This window comes from Apteryx mantelli, chromosome 1, assembly GCF_036417845.1.
Source record: "Apteryx mantelli isolate bAptMan1 chromosome 1, bAptMan1.hap1, whole genome shotgun sequence".
Classification (NCBI taxonomy): Eukaryota; Metazoa; Chordata; class Aves; order Apterygiformes; family Apterygidae; genus Apteryx; species Apteryx mantelli.
Genome location: NC_089978.1, coordinates 82,402,879 through 82,421,152, shown reverse-complemented (window position 1 = coordinate 82,421,152; position 18,274 = coordinate 82,402,879). Strand labels below are relative to the sequence as shown.

At 41.2% G+C, this 18,274-nt stretch overlaps 1 protein-coding gene across 3 annotated transcripts in view; it reads right to left on the bottom strand.

Annotated features, from left to right (window-relative positions):
- SHROOM2 (shroom family member 2) overlaps positions 1–15,458 on the bottom strand; it is a 133,586-nt gene extending 118,128 nt beyond the window's left edge. For all 3 annotated transcript variants that reach the window (XM_067296425.1, XM_067296431.1, XM_067296435.1), the window contains exon 1: positions 15,240–15,458. In XM_067296425.1, the coding sequence (XP_067152526.1) occupies positions 15,240–15,458 (219 nt within the window). The remainder of the gene's footprint in view (positions 1–15,239) is intronic.
- Between the last annotated feature and the right edge of the window lie 2,816 nt (positions 15,459–18,274).

The following is an 18,274-nucleotide window of genomic DNA, read 5'->3' as shown; positions in this document are numbered from 1 at the left end:
TTGCTTTCTGTACCCATTCCATGGCCACAGATTGCACTGCATTAAACAAGGGCTATAACAAAGATACAGCTCAGAGATTTATTTTCAGTGCTTTGAGATTGAGGTCTGGCTTTCAGAAATTAAAGCTTATTAACTTAGAGATTTAATTTCAAATACATAATCTTGAAACCTTTGAAGAAACTGGTATTCATTATCAGAATTTTGGTCAATTCAGGAAGTGTATCTGGGAACTTAAATCAGATAAAACAAAATGCATTTGAAACTCACTTTCTTTTAAACTCATAAATACAAAATACTTGAATGCACCAGAGGCGATAAGGTGTCCCTGCTTTCCTTCCAAAACTGTAAGGTTTGAATAATATGTGCTCAAGAAGGGAAAATTCCCTTTCTGTCATTATATATCAAAGCAAGTTGTTTTATAAATGCATAACTAGTTAGTCATTCCCCTCCTGCCTCAACTCACAGACTAATCAGAAAGAGAAATAACTCTCAGAATATCTCAAAAAGGAGACATTCTTCTGGTTCTTTGCTACAGTTTAAGCATCACCTGGACAACTACCATCAAACACTGCAAAACATTCACTAACCTAGCTAGACACACTTCTCTTCAAAACTAAATCTCAGATAAACCAAAACTAAATGAGACAACATCTTGGCTGCACAAGTTGCAGTAATAGAGAAAACTGATGTGCTCTGTTGCACACCAATATTCAGGATACTTTTCCAGGTCACAGTCTTTTATATGTACTCTGGCTTTGAATCCAGAAAGCAGATGGATAAATTTCAAACACAGCTACACCACCACCACCAACAACAACAAAACCCAAAACATACTGCTCTTCCTCTCAGTTCTCCAGTGCCTAGTCATTATATCATATATTTCAATACAAACAAGTGTAGACCTCTTTTTGTTGCTCTAATTTCTATATTATGCCTTTTTAATAAATTGGTATCTAAGCCATGGTTTGACAAAAAACATTTTCTGTCCTTATCCTACTCCAAGACCCATTTCTTTAATTAACCATCAGTGGTATTGGCCACTTCACTGACCATAAAGTTGTCTGATGCTTCCCATTGTGAGACCATGTTTTCTTTCAGTGGCTGATGAATTCGCCATACTTTAATCAGTTAGGCAGAATGTGTTCTTTCTGCACGTCAGCCTCAAACCCAATTATTTTGTTAAATTTAAACTGAAATGGTTCATCCGGTTCCAAGAAACAAATCAAGAAACAAATGCCTGTGTTAAAAAAAACAACTGAAAACATGTAATTTGAAAAACTCTAATGCTTTCTGCTTCAATAAAAAGGGTATATTTGACAGAGTCCAGTATGTTCACATGTCTACATGCATATACGCCTTGTGTTGCCTGAGTTAAACACCTTTGAAAGTGCTCGGCTAGTAGAAGTCTCAGCTGAGTGTAAGTCCTCTGAAGGGATCTGCCATGGTAAACACTTTGTAGGCTTGGGGGTTTAAGCAGAGAGGTGACAAGGAAAAAGGAGGGAGGCCATGTAAGCCAAACCGCACACAGCTGACCAAGGTAAACCAGATTCGGAGCTAGGGATAGAAATAACAGAACAAGAGAAACTGGTAGTTTCAGCTGTTTTCATCTGTTGAATGGAGTCCAGAACCACGCAGGTGAGGAGAATAATAAGGAATAAAGGCTCCTAGGCAAGAAAGAGGCAAGACTGGAATATGTTAAAGGAAATTCAGAAAAGGCTACAATCAAGTATTGGGAAGAAAAAAAGAGGCAGCTACAACATGCTCCCTCCAGAACCTGGAAACAGATATCTTGAATCACAACATGCCCTTGGCAGTGGAGAAAGCCTAAACCTAGTGGGCAAGACACCCAGTTCCCCTCTAGTATTGACCCCTGCAGGGAACAACCACCTATCATTGCTCTTGTTAGCAGCTGCAGTTCAGTTGATAAAATTACATTGTTTCCACTAGGATATCATATTTTTTTCTCATCTGCTTTAAAACAATAATAAATGCCAAACCGGTCAATACACATACATACAGACACACTATTAAGAAAATATCAAAATTACAGAGGAAATCGCTCCATAGAATCATTTGAGAATTCTGAAATTAAGATGATGTTATATATGCAACCTTAACTCATCTTCCTCACAAGCATACATGATAACATTTTAAATTTCACAGTCAAATCGTATACTTTTTCCTCCCCCTCATCCATTTAGGGCAAAAGGGAGATACAGTTCCATACCTGAAGACTGTGATTTGATTTGGGTTTTCTTGGGGGGGGGGGGGGCGGGAGGAGGAGGGAATAGGAGGAGGGACAGGCTGATTTTCAGAACACTGACTTTAACTGTTAAATGATTTAGAAGTTAGAAGCCAGTTTCATCATTAATAGAGCCGAATGCATCCCTGGAGAATTTCATTTGGAATGGTTTGTAACAGTCTAGGTCTAGATGCAGCTTTCCAGTGGCCAAGAAGTTAAAAAGATTTATACTTTCTAAATTAGCACTGAATCTGGTACAAAAAAGCTCAACAAATCTACAAAAAGACTTTTTTCTCCAAAATCCAAAACTATTTAAATAAGAGGTAATCCCTAGAAGTATTAATGGGTTAAGTGTTATTAAAAGGTATACAATCAATTTTTTTATTTAATTCCAAAAAGAGCTGCACAAAAATTTCTCACAGAAATTTCTCCAGAATTCAAAAAAAAAAAAAAAAATGGCCATAAGGAACTGTAATCAGTAGCAATCAAATATCCCAGAAAATTCCAAGCATCAAGACAAGGAGGTACCCACAACAGATCCAGACCTGGTTGTAATGTGTCATTACTCAACTTAGTGTTGATTTAGCAAACGTTCACCTAGAAGTTCACATTTGAAGTATTTAATGTAATCAAAGATAAAAACAAGCAAAAGCATTTTCCTTTTACCAGGATCTTAGTAACCATTAGCGGCCATTTTGTCCTCAGAAGAGGCAGGAGGGCTGGATGCATTTTTGGGAATTATGAAATGAAGAAAGAGTACAGGTCTGCATTTCGAATGCTCATTAAAGAAAATGAGTCACAGTGCTTATCTCGTATTGTCTAAAGTGACTTCTGTATTTCAGAGTGATTTCCACCGCAAATCAGTGGGACGATGGTCTGTAAGCCATTGCAGGGTGTGTGACTGCAAACCAGTGTTGCCACTCCCTGCTGCTCATCTCCACTCCCTCTGATCTGCTAATTAAATTGCTCATGCAACATTTCCCCAGTCAGTTTCCGACAAAATAAACTAGGTTTCTAAAGACCTACTGTTTGCAGCACTGGATTTCAAATGGGAAGTCTGAGCAAGCCCAACACCTTTAGGTTGAAATCGGTTAAGGAATGATTGTATAAAACATTGATGCAACGTACTGGAGCAAACAGGAACCTCCAGTTAGTTCTGGTAACGTGCAGATGAAGAAACTAAATTTTTAAGTTCAGCTTCAGTTAGAGAAAAAACACATACACATTCCCTTCATTCTACTGAAACTTTTATCCTATGTTATCATCTTAAAGATGATAAGCCATGTTACCACTTTAAGCCACTGACAGGACACTTCTATCAAGGAATTGTAAGCAAGTCACAGCCATGAGAAATCAAAGGAAATTCAAATGGTCAGCAGAACCATATGTTTTGACTACAAAATCTATTTTCTTATGAAGCTTTATTGCTTAACAAATGTTTCAAATCTCACAGAGTCAAATGTCTGGTTGGCCTTTCCTATAAGAAGACTGTATCAGGTTTTTTTCCTCTCATTGAAGTGCTGACAGACTCTCTCACTCCATTAATCTTTCCTACTTTTCAGATGCAATCAGAGCATCTGCGCATTTTGGGTAGGTAGTGAAGTTTAATTTTGTGAAGCAACATCTAATTGCTCACTTCAGTACATTATTTAAGAAGAATGCTGGAGATACACAAGCATTAAGCATTGTTTTCTGTTGTGAAGGATTTATTCCTGACTGAATTGCACAATTATAGCCTTTTAGGAAGACTGTTTTTACATACTCCCAGGTTTTCCATATATTTGGGTTTGGGTTTTTACTATAACAACTATAAAGTTTTCATCACCATAATATTTCAGCACGTTTGGTCTCAGGTCTATTCCATGAGAAATGGACCCTTGCTAAACAGGGAAACTGTTATTCCTATTCAACCACTGGAGACTGAGGCAAAGATGCCATACAACTGTGCACAGGCACACAAGCTACCTGTGGCAAAATGGGCAATTTAATAGGTCTCCCAATTTCCAATTCACTAACATTTTCAGTTCCTCCAATGCTTCTCACATGGTTGTTTTGAAGTTTTGTAAACCTCAGACTTGCTGCTTGCTTCATGGAACCAAAAAACCCACCAAGGCACCACATGCCTCTCTACTGTCACATTTTAATCACCTACACCTTTGACATATTAGGTCATGGCTATATTTTTTAGACAAGGTTTTCCTTAATCAGACAGAAGAAATTCAGTTGAGCAACACAAGCCTTGCCTAACACCCCTCCCTACCATCAGATTGAGCAATCACAGAAACTACACAGGTGTCAAAGGTGTGATAGGGAAATGCACAACCCTCCTCCCTGCTCTGGATAGCCACCTCCCCCAGGAGCCAGAAAAGTTTCCAGAAGGTGAAGACTGTAGAAATAACATTTATTTTACTAATATATCACTGGAATTTAAGTTTTATAAACTGGGGAGCAAAATGATGGATTTTTTTCCCTTTTACAAAACAGGAGAAAGGAAGAAGAATAGGAACTACAGGAATTCTTGCACATACTAGAAATACATAGTTTAAAAGAGGGGGAAAGTTTATCATAGAGCTTTAAAATTTGCCCTAGCAATTTTGAAAAAGTAGAAATAACCATATGGCATCAGAACAGCATTTAAGATGTTAAATAAATACTAGATTCTCTTCCAGCCTTGCAACAAAACATTGACTTTTAATTTTACAGCAGTCTTTATATTTAGAAATAAATACACTTTACTGAAGTGCTGTCATATAAGTAATAGATCACAAATTGTTTAAATAAAACCTTAATTTTGAAAGCATAGTTCTCTAAAATCTAGTCTTAATTATAGATATTATATTTAACAAATACATGAAGCTTAAAGTTTTCCCTGAACTTGTGTCTTTCCATATAAAAATACATAAAACAAAACACCTTATGCCAATACAATGCATTTTCATCTTTTTTATTTAAATGAATGATTGTGAAAAGGATGCTTTCTTATCCCTTACCAAAAAATAGCAACTGCAATCGCCTATTATGAAAATATAATGTTGTCCTTTCTTCCAGATCAAGAAAATATGTATTTATAGAGCAAAAAAAGCAATTTACCATACTGTAGGTTTTTTTTTCCTCCAGAAGCTAAATATTCATCAGGAGTTGGAGTATTGGTTATATCAGACATCAGCCAGCTAGACACCCACAAACCTATTTTTGCATCTCATTTGTTTAAGAAAATTAATGATGATGACTAACTGATACTGTGTAGAAAGCATTTCACTTCTTTTACCATGAAATCATGTTTCTACAATACTATCTTAAATGATTATGTTTTACTGACAATACGCAACTTCCAAATAAAATATTGTTAACCGCCATCCCCAACAATAATTTTTTAGAGTATTCACTGAATCAGCATCAGAGGTTTATTTCCTAAAGGATGCTGAATAATTTTACACATATTTGGGAAACTGGGAGATACTGCTTTGTTTCATGGTTTATGTTGGAAGCTTTTAAAGCAAGTCTATAACAAAGTATGTTTCATCTCAAGAGATAGAAAAAAATCCAAAATAATCTGGCTTTGTGAAGGGATTTGGGGAACAAGTAGCAATTTCACTGAAGAAGAGTACTGAAGCTGCAATTTTGAGTACAGCAGTAGGTACCTATGCCTCAATTTTGAACAAAGGTATTGCACTCTCAAGCTCACCATGGATGGGTACCTCTCCACTTCAGTTATTCAGAATTCAATACAAGCCCACTACAGAGAGAATATAACAGAATGACTGAGGATGAAGGACTTATTTCTCTAAAAATAAAGTATCTGGCCATTTCAAAAGGCTCTGGATTTTAAGTAAGTTTTAGTAATGCTTGGATCTCTTTCCATTTAAAAAAAGTACAACTGAGACAGAAGTTTGTTAGTTACCATTAAAATAAAGCTCTAAATTAATTTCAGAGGGTTATGCTACACTTTCAGTATAACAAAATTGAATTCAACTTCACACATCAGCAAGAACATTCTGACAATCTCTTTCAAATTGATCAGAGATATCTACCTCTGTTATTACCATAAAACTAAATATCCCATTGTACTAGATGATATATGAACACACAGCAAAGGTCTGAACTCCCACCTGGCCAGAGAACTCAAAACTGTGGTACAAAAGTAGCCTAAATTTTGGAAACAAGGTTGACAGAATAGCCAAGAACTCAAGCTCTTTGCTATGGAGCAAAGAAAGTATCACAGATAGGGTCACCTACACCCACAACAACGAAAGGACCCTTAATCATGATCCAACTGCTTTCTACAAGGCATTTCACTTTGAAAAGTGTTTGCAAGAAGGGATGAAATCACACTGTTATTACCCAAAGGGAGACAGCCTGGAGCTCTCAGCCACTTCAGTAGAGATCTCATATTCTCCATTTCCAACCTTCAGTCACTGAGAATTATTTTTTGCACTTTTATACTACCCTTAAACAATTGGCTACTCTGTCTTTCAAAATGCTCCAGTATGCACATTTCCTTAGAAACTATGTATCCAAGAAACATGACAACATATTTCCTACCCCAAACATCAGAGTTGATATATGTTGATAAATTAGTAGAATTTAAATAATTCTGAAGAATAGTAATTTAGAAATGGAGAGAAAGAGACTTGGAGGGGGGAAAAAGCTGGGCTGGTAGCAGAGGTAAGGGCTTCTTTTTTAAATGGAATAGGGGGAAGAAATACAGTAACACAAGATTTGGAGCCTACCCCTCGATGCCAATGCTACTAAGCACCTTCCTACAGAGCTTAAAGTTTCCAATCAATTTTGCTATTTCATCAAGATTCAGAAGAACTTTGAAATAACCAGCTCTTCTATAGTGTCAAACACTCTAGTCCATGTGTTTTTATTTTACTTCATGTATTTCCATTTTTTCTATAAAGGGAGTATTCTATTCTTTACAATCCAACTTAAGAATTGTGTACCTAACAAGTTGTTTAATTTCTCAAAGCCATAATTTGTTGCATTTCTAACATTTATCAAATAGTAGGCTCATTCTCTTTTGGGGAATCTGGCATTCCACAATGACCTTCAGGTACATGTAAAGGCCACTGAAAAGATCCCCCAATTACTTGTTACGTTCCAGAAACTATTCTCTTATCTTTGTGACCTGACCTGTGCTTACCAAGAATGTTCTGAATTAATTCAATACTGAGTACTGATACTGTATTAACTTACAGGGTGGGGGAGGAGGGGAAGGAAACTCTCTCCCAGCTTTGCAAACATAGTCCTTGGTAGGTTATGATTCTCATCTGATTAGCTTGATAAATCAATCTGGAAAGTTATGTTCTTGTGATGTTCAGAAACAAAGCACAATGAGAAGAATAAAGAATTTTCCCACAGTTTTAGCTAAAGCCACACACATTGCAAATAAACAGACAATAATCTTGCTTGAGTATATTTCATCTAACTTTAGGTACCCAGTATAGGCACCTAGGTACGTATCAAGGAAACACAGGTTTCCTCAGCTTCTTACATAGTTGACAGCAAATGGTAGGCACCTTCCAAAAGCAATTCAGAGCACCTAAATTATGTCTAATTTAAACACTACAATCACTTTCCAAAGATACCTACTTCTGCTAGACATTTAACTTAAGTCTAGGTGAACACCACCAGAAGTCTGCTGTTTGGTAAAGTATATATAAAGGATACAAACATCCTATAAGTAAACTGCTAAGTTGATTTTCAGAAACCCTCTGAATTTAAAAACTGGTTATACTTCAAATCATTTAACTTTTGCCAACTTTTTAACCAAAATGCATTTAGTGGTCCACTCTGTAAACCTTAAAATCTGTTTTGCTATAGCTTGACAATATTCGCTAAGTTACAGGAAGCACAAAAATTAGAACTACTAAAATCCATAGCCAGAGTGGGAATGTTATTCTAAAATAATAACAATAATAATAATAAAAAAGCCTGCTGCACAATCTTTAGGAAACTAAAAACATTGTCCTATGTGGAATTAGAAGGCTGCCAAATTGTGTTTCTTACTTTAAAAGTAAGCAAAAAAAAAATGGAAAGACTTTCATTGGCTTTACAGAGGCATCGATACTTTTCTTAATATATAGTAAAAAAAAAAAAAAGGAAATCTTCAGTTGACCTTAAGTCAAATAGGCTCAAAACACTGAAAATAAGGAGCAATTTTGCATAGATTAAATGGATGAAGTCTCAGCATAACTGCACCAATTTTTACATTATCCCTTCTGAGAAACTCTTCATGCACAATATCCTTTAAATGTACAACACACAAAAATTCTGCTTAATGGCTGGGACCTGTCTCAATTTTCAGTAATGAAATGAGCCACAGAACTAGATCCATACACACATTAGATATTCTCTGTATCAATCACAAGGCCATATGAAGGGCCTAAACAGAAATGGCTTTCCTCAAGAAAGAGAGCTCAGGTAAGTGACATAATATTGGCTCGGTCACTACTAAACAGTTGTTTGCTCTAATCTATTCATGACCAGGTTTCATTTCCCATTTACCTTGTTCTTTCCACACTCCCTTACTTTAAATATGCATTAAGTGGGAGAACACACAATGAATCAAGTTCTACTGGAAAAAATATATGCTTTGTTCAATAGACTACATATGTATCATATGCATAAACACCACACAAACCCACACTGTTTTTTCCTCTTAAGAAACACAAACAAAAAACAAACATGATGTATAACTAAGTAATAAATGGCATTTTTGGCAATCCTCTGGCAACAATAAGCAATACCTAGAGGTCTCTTGCTGGTCTTTTATTGTTATGTTAATGCTACCACTCATTGCTTATGGTGACATCCAAAATTCAAACTGAAAAGTAGCAACAGACTAACAACAAAACAAGTTTAAACCATCCTTTAAATAGATCAAATTAATAAACATTCGAATGGATAGGCAATTTTGCCCTCTAACGCCTATTGCAGTAACTATTCTTACAAAACCCACCAATTCTTCTGCCAGACTTAACAGATGTGAATGTTTTTGTTTGCGTTCTGTTTTTAATTAGAAATCATGGTAGATTTGACATTTTTTCCCTAAGTAGCTATGAGTGGGAAACACAGAGGAGAAGAAAGCAAGCAATTTGGAAGTAACTGGTAGGTTCAGAAGTTAAAAGTTTACTTATCATAAGGAAGTTTCTTTGTTTGGTTTTTAAACGCAGCATTCTGACTCCTTCTCAGAATGATTTCTGTCATATAGAGGTAGTGAGGAATGTGCAAAGGAAAAACAAGCATTGTTTCAGTACTGCAAGTATACACACCATTTTTAATATGGTCCTCTCAGACTGCTGCCTTCTAAGCCTGTCATTAAACTGACTTGAAACTTTTCAAGTCACAAGCCTTTCCACTCATCCTCTCATTTCAACTATATTGTACATTTCTCATTTTAGTTTGTATATCACAATGTAGCAATACCCATGCTAACTTTAAAATAGAATTTCCAATACCGGTGGCACTTTACCTGTTAACGCTGTTGCCAAAACAACCTGCTTAGAGCTTCAGACTTCCAAAGTTGGACCACTCACAACACATGTGCAAGTCATTGGCATAATTCTGCCAATAAGCTAACAGTCAAAAAAACAAAAACAAACAAACAAAAAACCCCTTTATTCAACAGTAACTAAAGTGCTAAACTGAGAGCACTCTCTTGCCAAACAGCTTACCAAAGAAAAAAGTAGTAATATCTTCTTGCATCAAAGCAAACTAACTCCCCTCCTCCAATAATTAAGACCTGCATCCAGCAACCAGACACAAATGCAAACACTACTCAAACCCGGATTGTTTTTATAACACTGAAAAGAAAAAAAAAAAACTTTTAACGTAGCTGACAAGGAAAAAAGATAAATAGTAACATGATGCTACCTAATTCCTAACACAGAAACTTTGTTGCCATACACAGACCTTACCTAAAATTGCTATACTATCAAACTTAATAACACAAAGAAGGAGACAGTCCAACTCGGACCAGTTTTTCCCCAAATGCAGTAAATTAAAGAAGTAAGCAAGAGTTTGAAAATAAATACATTTTTTTAAATTGCTGATTGGCCGGGTGAGATCCTTGTTCTAGGTGTGGCCCATACCAGACGTCTACTACTTTGTGTTATCTTTCTAGAACCGAAGAAAGAAACAAATGAAAGATTTGCAAGATGGGGAGAACTAAATTGAACTCTCTTTCTCAGTCACAGTACAATAGCTCCTAATAATTTATAAACCAACTATTTACACAAATGACAATGCATTTATCTAGAAGTAGTCAGTAGTCTCCAGGGATTACCATTAATAACTGGTTTCATGGACATCAAGCTTCACACCCAGGTTTAAGAATTGTTAAGTAGCTCACCTCAAACAGCTAACTTGAGGGAACCCATTGGGTATTTATATTAGAGAATAAAACTGTGGATTTTTGTTTTAGTTATACATACCATCATTAAAGCATTTTTTTCAAATATTATTCCAGTATATCAATGCAAGTAATTGCTTTTAGGTATAGCTTTAATGATTACTTGAATGAAAATAGTAGTAATTTCACTCATTACTGAAATAATAAATTGATGCAGATAGTATGGAAAAGTTCTGCAGTCGATCAGTACAGAAGCATTACTTTAAACAATTTTAGTAATTAGGTTAAACGAATTACAATTTGCACCTAGCCACAGACAGAAACACTTAGGAAAGTACAATGGAATTAAGAGGAATAAATAAGGGTTAGAAAGTCTGTCCAAGTGCTTCTCCTCTGAAAGACAGTACCTCCAGCTGGGGCATGAATTCAGCATTGATTCAGGAGACAAGAACTCTATCTTCTAAATCAACAACACAACTTCTAGCAACAATCCAGGTTTCACTTGGAAATCTTGCTGAAATATCAGCCAAGCCCTGCCTTGATTAGCCTGCAATGAGATCATAACTTGAGGAGGTATGGCTGTAGGCCCTTGTAACACCAATACTAAAGAGGAATTTATTTAAACGACATATCAATTTTTCTTGAAAAGCACAAACTCTATTTTTTCATATTTATTAATGTAATAAGGATAATGCTGACTGCAGAACAATTTCAGAGTTCTTAAGCATTTTGTTAATATAGGAAGTGAAATGAGTTTTACCCCAATGCCTTCTATCCATCACTGACAACCAGTGCTGTGAATGACACTACAACTTGTTCATCTGAGATGAGTCATTTTAAAGTAAAAGTAATCAAGATAGTGTAGCTATCAGAGATTTTCACAAGGTTCACACTTGAGCAGCTTGACTTTTCATTTTCATTATTTCCAATGCTCCAATTCACTTTGTTTCTTTAAAGAAAGGAAAAAACAAGATCCACGGCTTGTAAGACTTCTAATTAAAGTCCACAAAGTAGTCATTTCATCTTCTGCTGAAATACACAGGTTACTATAAAAAGCAAGTCCTTTCTTTCAAGATACCAAATTAGGCAAGAACAAGTTGCCTTTGGGCAATTTTTTGGAATGTCATCACCTACACATGTAGGGATCAGAAAAAAAATGTAAAGTACTTTTTTTTTTAAGAGATGAAAATAATGAGCAACACAATAGCAATACGAAAAGACTTTTTTCTTAAATATTAGTCAGCAATATGCTTGCATGTGGGTGGGGCAAGTTGCAGAAGACCAACTATATTTAAAGACTGAGCAAGTTGTATCATGCACCATTTTTCTCTGTGCCTATTGCAGCAACAATGAAAAAGGTTTAAAAAAAAAAAAAAAAAAAAAAAAAGCAAACAACCCCCCCAAAACTTCTGCGTGGTGGATGAACTTGAGATTCTACCTACCTGGTTTAGGACTATTTCTCTATGTCTTGTTTCAGTTACAGAAACAAACTATATCATGAAAGAGGGAAGCTTAATCACCCCCCCCCCCCCATGGCATAGCCTATTACCGAGCATTAGCAGTGTGACTTCAATTTGACCTTTCCCTGCATGCTGCATGAGTAAAGCATTTTTTTCTCCCAACATTCCAGTGGCTGAACACATGCTTATCTCCCTGCTGAGACTGAAAACATAGATTTTCTTCTGTTTAGCATGCCTTTCTCTCAGTGATTATTGGTAGTTTGGTGGATCAAAGGACACTATTAACTTGAAATCCAGTCAATTAAAACAAGAAATTCCCAAATAGTTTTTGCAACTCTCCTTGCCCCAGAGTCCCCCAAAGATAATTGCTAGAAAAACATTTTGTTTCCTGCTAACAAGTGAAATATCCACACAACCAGAGAAACTAACATCAAAGAAGTCTGCTACAGGGGAAGAGCTGTAAAATGAACAACATAAGCTTGTTTACTAATGCCTTTCAATTATAGTATTTTCAGGTGCTACTTTTCAGACAGTTATGGTAGTTGTCCTGCATATGCTAAGGAAAGCCGGAAATAGTTAAGCCACAGACCTCCCAACATTTATATAAAGGTGCAACTTTCTTCAAAGACTGATCTTCCTTCTGAGCTGGACTTGAGTGAGACAGAGCTCAATATCAAGCTCACACTTAAGCACTGTTTGAGTCCACAAAATCAGAAGTCTTTTCCAAAGGTGTTCTGAAGGGTTCAGTCCAGTAGATTTTCTTGGATGCCACACTGAACAATAATCAGCCTACTGGAAAAGGGAGCAAGACACACCACAGGAAAAGGAGGAAGTACGGATGAAGTAGTATTGCCTTTTTCTATGATGGCCTAATGATCAAGCACTTTTACTCAGGAAGTGGAAGACTCAAGTTCAGGGCTGTCTTCAAACAAGAAGAGATAAACTTCCCATCTCTTTCTGTGATGAGGGACTCTTAACCACGCTGCACTAAGCTATTCTTTCCAGTAGTTTTCCACCACTGAAAGCTGTACACGAAAAAATAAATAAATAAACAAATAAACAAATGGGTGGGCCAAACCAAGAGGAAGATTTTGTAGTTAAAGAACTGGAGTCCTGGGGACACAGGTGACACAAGCATCAGTCCCTAGTTTCAGAACTGGTTCTTTATACTTAAACAGCTGCAAATAAAAATACACTCCAAAACCTTAGAACCCATAAAATGATCCAGGTTGTCTCTTCTGGGTCCACTGCCACTAACCTTGGAAGATTTCTCTTCTGCACAGTGGCACATTTTCAAGAGGTATCAAGGCTCCACATAACTATTCCTTGGGCAACAGATCCAGTTTAAAAGATTCCCATTCCCAGATACTTCTCTTTATACACCACAGCCACATCCTCATGCCACAAGTACTTAAGTGTATTACTTAACGCATAGGTAACATTACAAATAAGTATCACTGCAAGAGTATCAGTCTCTAGAGGTAGCATTAGCCATTACCAGAAAAGAAGCCTTATTTGATTTGGCAGTTGACAGCTAAAACATACATAAGTAGCTCTTTCCACCTTTCCTCAGATCTTCACAGTTTTGATACTTGGTAATTCAGGATACTGGTAAGAGGCAAACAGATGCACAACCATTTTTCAGCATATACATCTTCTGATGTAGAATGTTTTTCTTGAAAAACAGCAGTAGGGAAGAGATCTAGAAAAAGATGGTATGAGAAGTCTTAACTTGGAAAGTTCATAACACAAGAATTTCAAGGGTGGTAGAAAAGAATCAGTTGGACAACTTGCAAAGAAACCAACCAAAAAATAAGAAGAGGGCAATTTCTGGTGTGGATAGAACATGATTTGTTGACCTCTGACATTTTTTACGTACTTCTAAAATGAGGAGAGAATTCAGATCAGTAGACCAAAAGCATATATTTCTTTCCTACAGAACTTGAGTGAAATGTGCCTTGCTAATGTGGGTGGTTTTTTTCAACTACATATGGATCCATTTTAAAGTTTCTTCACTGTGCAACAAGAACTCTGCCTTAACAACATAACCAAAACTATTATTGTGGATAATGATCCGTAAGTCAAAACACAGCCAAACAAATAATATTTCCTGAAAAACGTGATGTACTTCTATCCATACCCAATACACTGCGATTAAAGTTGTCGGTATACAAGGACATACAAAAAAGCAATGAAAAAAACCCAGAAGTATTTATCCAGGAGCATCCCCCTCCCCCATCTCTGGAGCATGGATTTGTCAGTAGCCACAAGACCTTTTGTTTAAGGAAGAAGGGGGATACAAAAGGTTACCCCAATTATTTTGCATCAGCAAGTTTAACAACAGCAGAGAAAACTCAGTGTCAGAACAATGAGGTTTAGCCTTTCCTTTTATATTCTCCTGGTTTCTGCTAGGACTGAAAGGAAAGGGCCCTGCAGAGGATCTCTAACTGTAGAGGGCAGGAAGCGGAGCTCCTTCATTCCAGTCACCTTCTCCACAGTGCACAGTTACCAGCGCACAGAATTATTTTTCAGGGTTTTAGCAGAGAATAAGAGAAGCTATGAAGTAACAGATGATGCTCCGCAAGCTTGAGCTGGGTTGATTTTGCGCTACAACATGCCACTCCAAAAGCTACTTGGATACGCTCTTGCAATGAAATTCAACCGGCCGGTTACCTGCACCTCCAAAAACTCATGCCCTGCGCATCAGATCACACATGCCCACCCACGAGCCAAGTGCCAACGAGGACGCTTCGCTTTTAAAACACTCCTCTGGAAGCGTTAACACAGGCGCTAAAAGCGGAGGTACGGCCGCCGGAGAGCCGGCTCCGCCGGTGCCGTTCCCATTTGGCAGGCAGCGGAGCGAGCGCCGCGCCGCGCGGCCCCAACGGCTCGCCCCAACGGACGCGGCCGGCCGCAGGTGCGGCGCGGCCCGGGCGGCAAGGCGCAACCACCGCCGCGAGGCAAGGGGGCCGGTCCCCTCCGCCGCGCCCGGGGAGGCTGCAGTGTCCCCCCGCCCCAGCCACGGAAACGCCGTTAGGGCTGGGGGGGCGCCGGTATACCAGCCGGGCACAACCATGCCCAGCATCGCGACCACACGCCAAAATGGAGCCGGCCGGGCCCGCGCCTCTCCCCCCCCCAGCCCCCGGCCCCGTGACAGCGCCCTCCCCGCCGGGCGCCTTACCTTGGTGATGATGAGGGGCTCCCCGTGCTCGCGGCCGCCCTTCAGGGTGAAGCCCCAGGGGGCCCCGCCGGTCAGCTGCACCTCCACCAGCTTGTAGCCCTCCGCGCCCCTCTGCTCCACCGTCACCACCATCTGCCCCGGCTCCGCCAGCGCGGCGCTGAGGCGCGGGTCGCCGCCGGGCAGCCGCTCCCGCCCGCCCCGCAGCCCCACTTCCTCCATGGCGCCCCCGCGCCGCCCGCGGCGGCCGTCGGGGCCGGGGCTCGCCTGCCTCTACCGGCCGCTCCCTAGCGCCAGCCGGCGTGCGGCGGCCCGCCGAGCCACCTACCCGCCCGCCGCGCCGTCCGGCCCGGCCCCATCGGCGGCGAGAGAGGGCTGACCCCCTCCCCTCCCCTCCCGCACTCTCCTTCTCCTCCTCCTTTTGATCCCGCTGTATTGTTTCACGCCGAGGCCAAAACCCAGGGGAGGGGGGGGGAGCGACTCCAACTTGCGGCAGCTCGGCGGGGCAAACGCCGCCGAGCGCCGCGGGCAGCGCGCCGGGGGCGGCGAGGCGCTGCGCTGCCCCTGAGGAGACGGCGAAACCCGCGCTGCGGCAGCAGCTCCCGCCGCGGGGGCGCCGCTCTCCCCTCCCTCTCCCGGAGGGGAGCCACCGGCCCGGCCCCGAAAGGGGGGCAACCCGCAGCCAGGACCCCGCGGGAAGGAGGAGGGGAAGGGGGAGGAGGAGGAGGAAGGTGGCCCCGGCCGCAGCGGGCCGGCCGCCAGACAAAGGCGCCGGGAGCGCCGCCGGGCTGGCCCCGCGGCAGGGAAAGGGTCCGCAGCCGCGGATCACGCGGGGGGCGGCCGCGGCCGCAGCTCCCCCCAACAACAGCGGCGAGCAGGTGGAGGGCAGCGCGGAGCGGCGCCGGCCCCGCAGCAACAGGCGGGAAGGGCCTGCCCCCGGCGGGGACGCCCCGCCCGCGCGGTGCCAGGCGGCGGCGGCGGCGGCGGGGGGGGGGGGGCCGCGCCGGGCCGAGGGCGGGCGCTTCCCGCCCCGCCCCGCCCCGCCCCGCCTCGGTGCGCGGGGAGGGCGGCCGGGAGCGGAGGGGTTAAGCGCTGGGGCCGGCGCGGGGTGGGAGGAGGCGAGGCAAGATGGAGGGCGAGGCCGGGGCGCGGCCCCTCCGGTGGGAGCACCCGGGGGAGGGCGGGGGGGGGGGGGGATGTTTGCCCCCGGCCTCTCCTGACTGCCCCTTTCTCCCCCCCCACACACGTTATGCGCCACCTGGGGGGCGGGAGGAGCCGCGCCCGCCGCCCCCGCTCCCTCCGCACCCCTCCGGCGGCGGCGGGGAGCGAGGCGGGGAGGGGGCCGGGGCCCGGCCCGGCCCCGGCGCCGTGCTGAGGGGAGGCCGCGGCGACGGCGGCGCTCCTCCGGCCACCTCGGCGCTGATCCACGGGGCCCTGAGACCTCGGCGGCCAGAAAAGCTGGTTTCGGGTGGGAAAGGTTCGTGGGCCGGGCCGGGGGGCATCTGCTCCCAGCGGGGGCACAGGCAGGTGCCGGACTCCGGTGCAGGACCCTGGTGCAAAATGGCTTGAACTGAAAACTGAGCCGGAGCACGGTCTGCCCCATGCCTTCAACTGCATAAACAGTCAAAAAAGTTTGAGGGAGGAGAGCGAGGCAGAACTCGAAGTGTTGTACCTTGAACAAATACTCTTTTATGGGTGGGAAACAGAGTTTGGAGTTGACCCAGTATCTTCACTGAGTTAGTGGTGAGGTTGGGAAGGAAATGCTTATTTCTTGCTGGTCTCCATTCTTTCAGTTTAATTTCCCTGCTTTATATGAACTTTCAGTGGCTTGAAAGTACCAGCACGCAATCATCTTCTGCTTTTCGGTACAGAATGTGTGAAGTGCTGTTGTAGGAGGAATGCAAGATGCAAAAGAAAATATTTTATTTTCTGCAAGACTAGTGAACCTCAAGATATTTCGACGTGTGACAAATAGTCTCGAGGAGATACATAGTATAAACAGTGGGATTTCAAAGTTTTGTATATATCCAAGAGTTCACATATTTTGCTTTTGAAGCTGGCTATTATGATTATCTAATCTGACTGCCTATGTAACTTTCCAGCTTCTGTTTTGGCTGTTTTGTTCCTCAGAAAATTGTCCTGTCTTGCTCCAAAGACAGCAAATAATTTGTTTCTCTAATGCCTACAACGTTGCCTGAAGTACTTATTCAGTACTAATACCTGAAGAAAACGTTGGTTTCAGGATTGAGAGCATCTGATGTCAACAATCCCAGTAACAGATGAGATTTATGGATAGGAGAGAAATATTTGATTAGAATAACTGATATTCCCTTATGACTAAGGGACAAAATGAGGAGAGAATAGCGATTTGAAGTTTAACATATCCCTGAGTATACACATTGAAATGAGAGTGAAATATAACAGGTTACATCATAAATGATAAGAACAACTTGTGCTTCCAAAAATGACTTTTTTCCTTGTAACCCCTCTTTTTCACCTGCCACACATTCATTTTCCTTCTTCTGGAACTTTTTATTGTCCATAAGAAATTAAAGATTTACATTACTATTCTGACTTTTTAACTTGGTCTTACAAATCCACTACTGAAGAATGATGAAAAAAACAAGAGTACAGATTTTAAAATTGGAGTATGTCAAGTCAGGAAATGGCAGCTGTATCAAGAGAGCCAGATGAAGAGAGTCTAAATCTTCTACTGTCATTTACATCAGTGGAAAATGTGGACATGTTTTGCAATTGAAAAATTGCAAAATTTTTCAATGGAGCATTGCAACAAGCTACTTTATGGTGGTACACAGAAGTGACCCAAATGCCTCTTCCTACCGTGTACAAAGAGCTATCAAACTTTATTATCAAACTAAGTTTGTGAGCTCTTGCCCTAGAACAACAAAAACTTTCTGCATTACAGCAGAGTCCTTCCACAGTATTTTTTCTGTGCCTTCATACCTTGATAGGTTTAGTTAACATTTTCAAGTGAAGTTTTATTCTGCTGAATTTACTAGGCCTTATTTCTTTCTGTT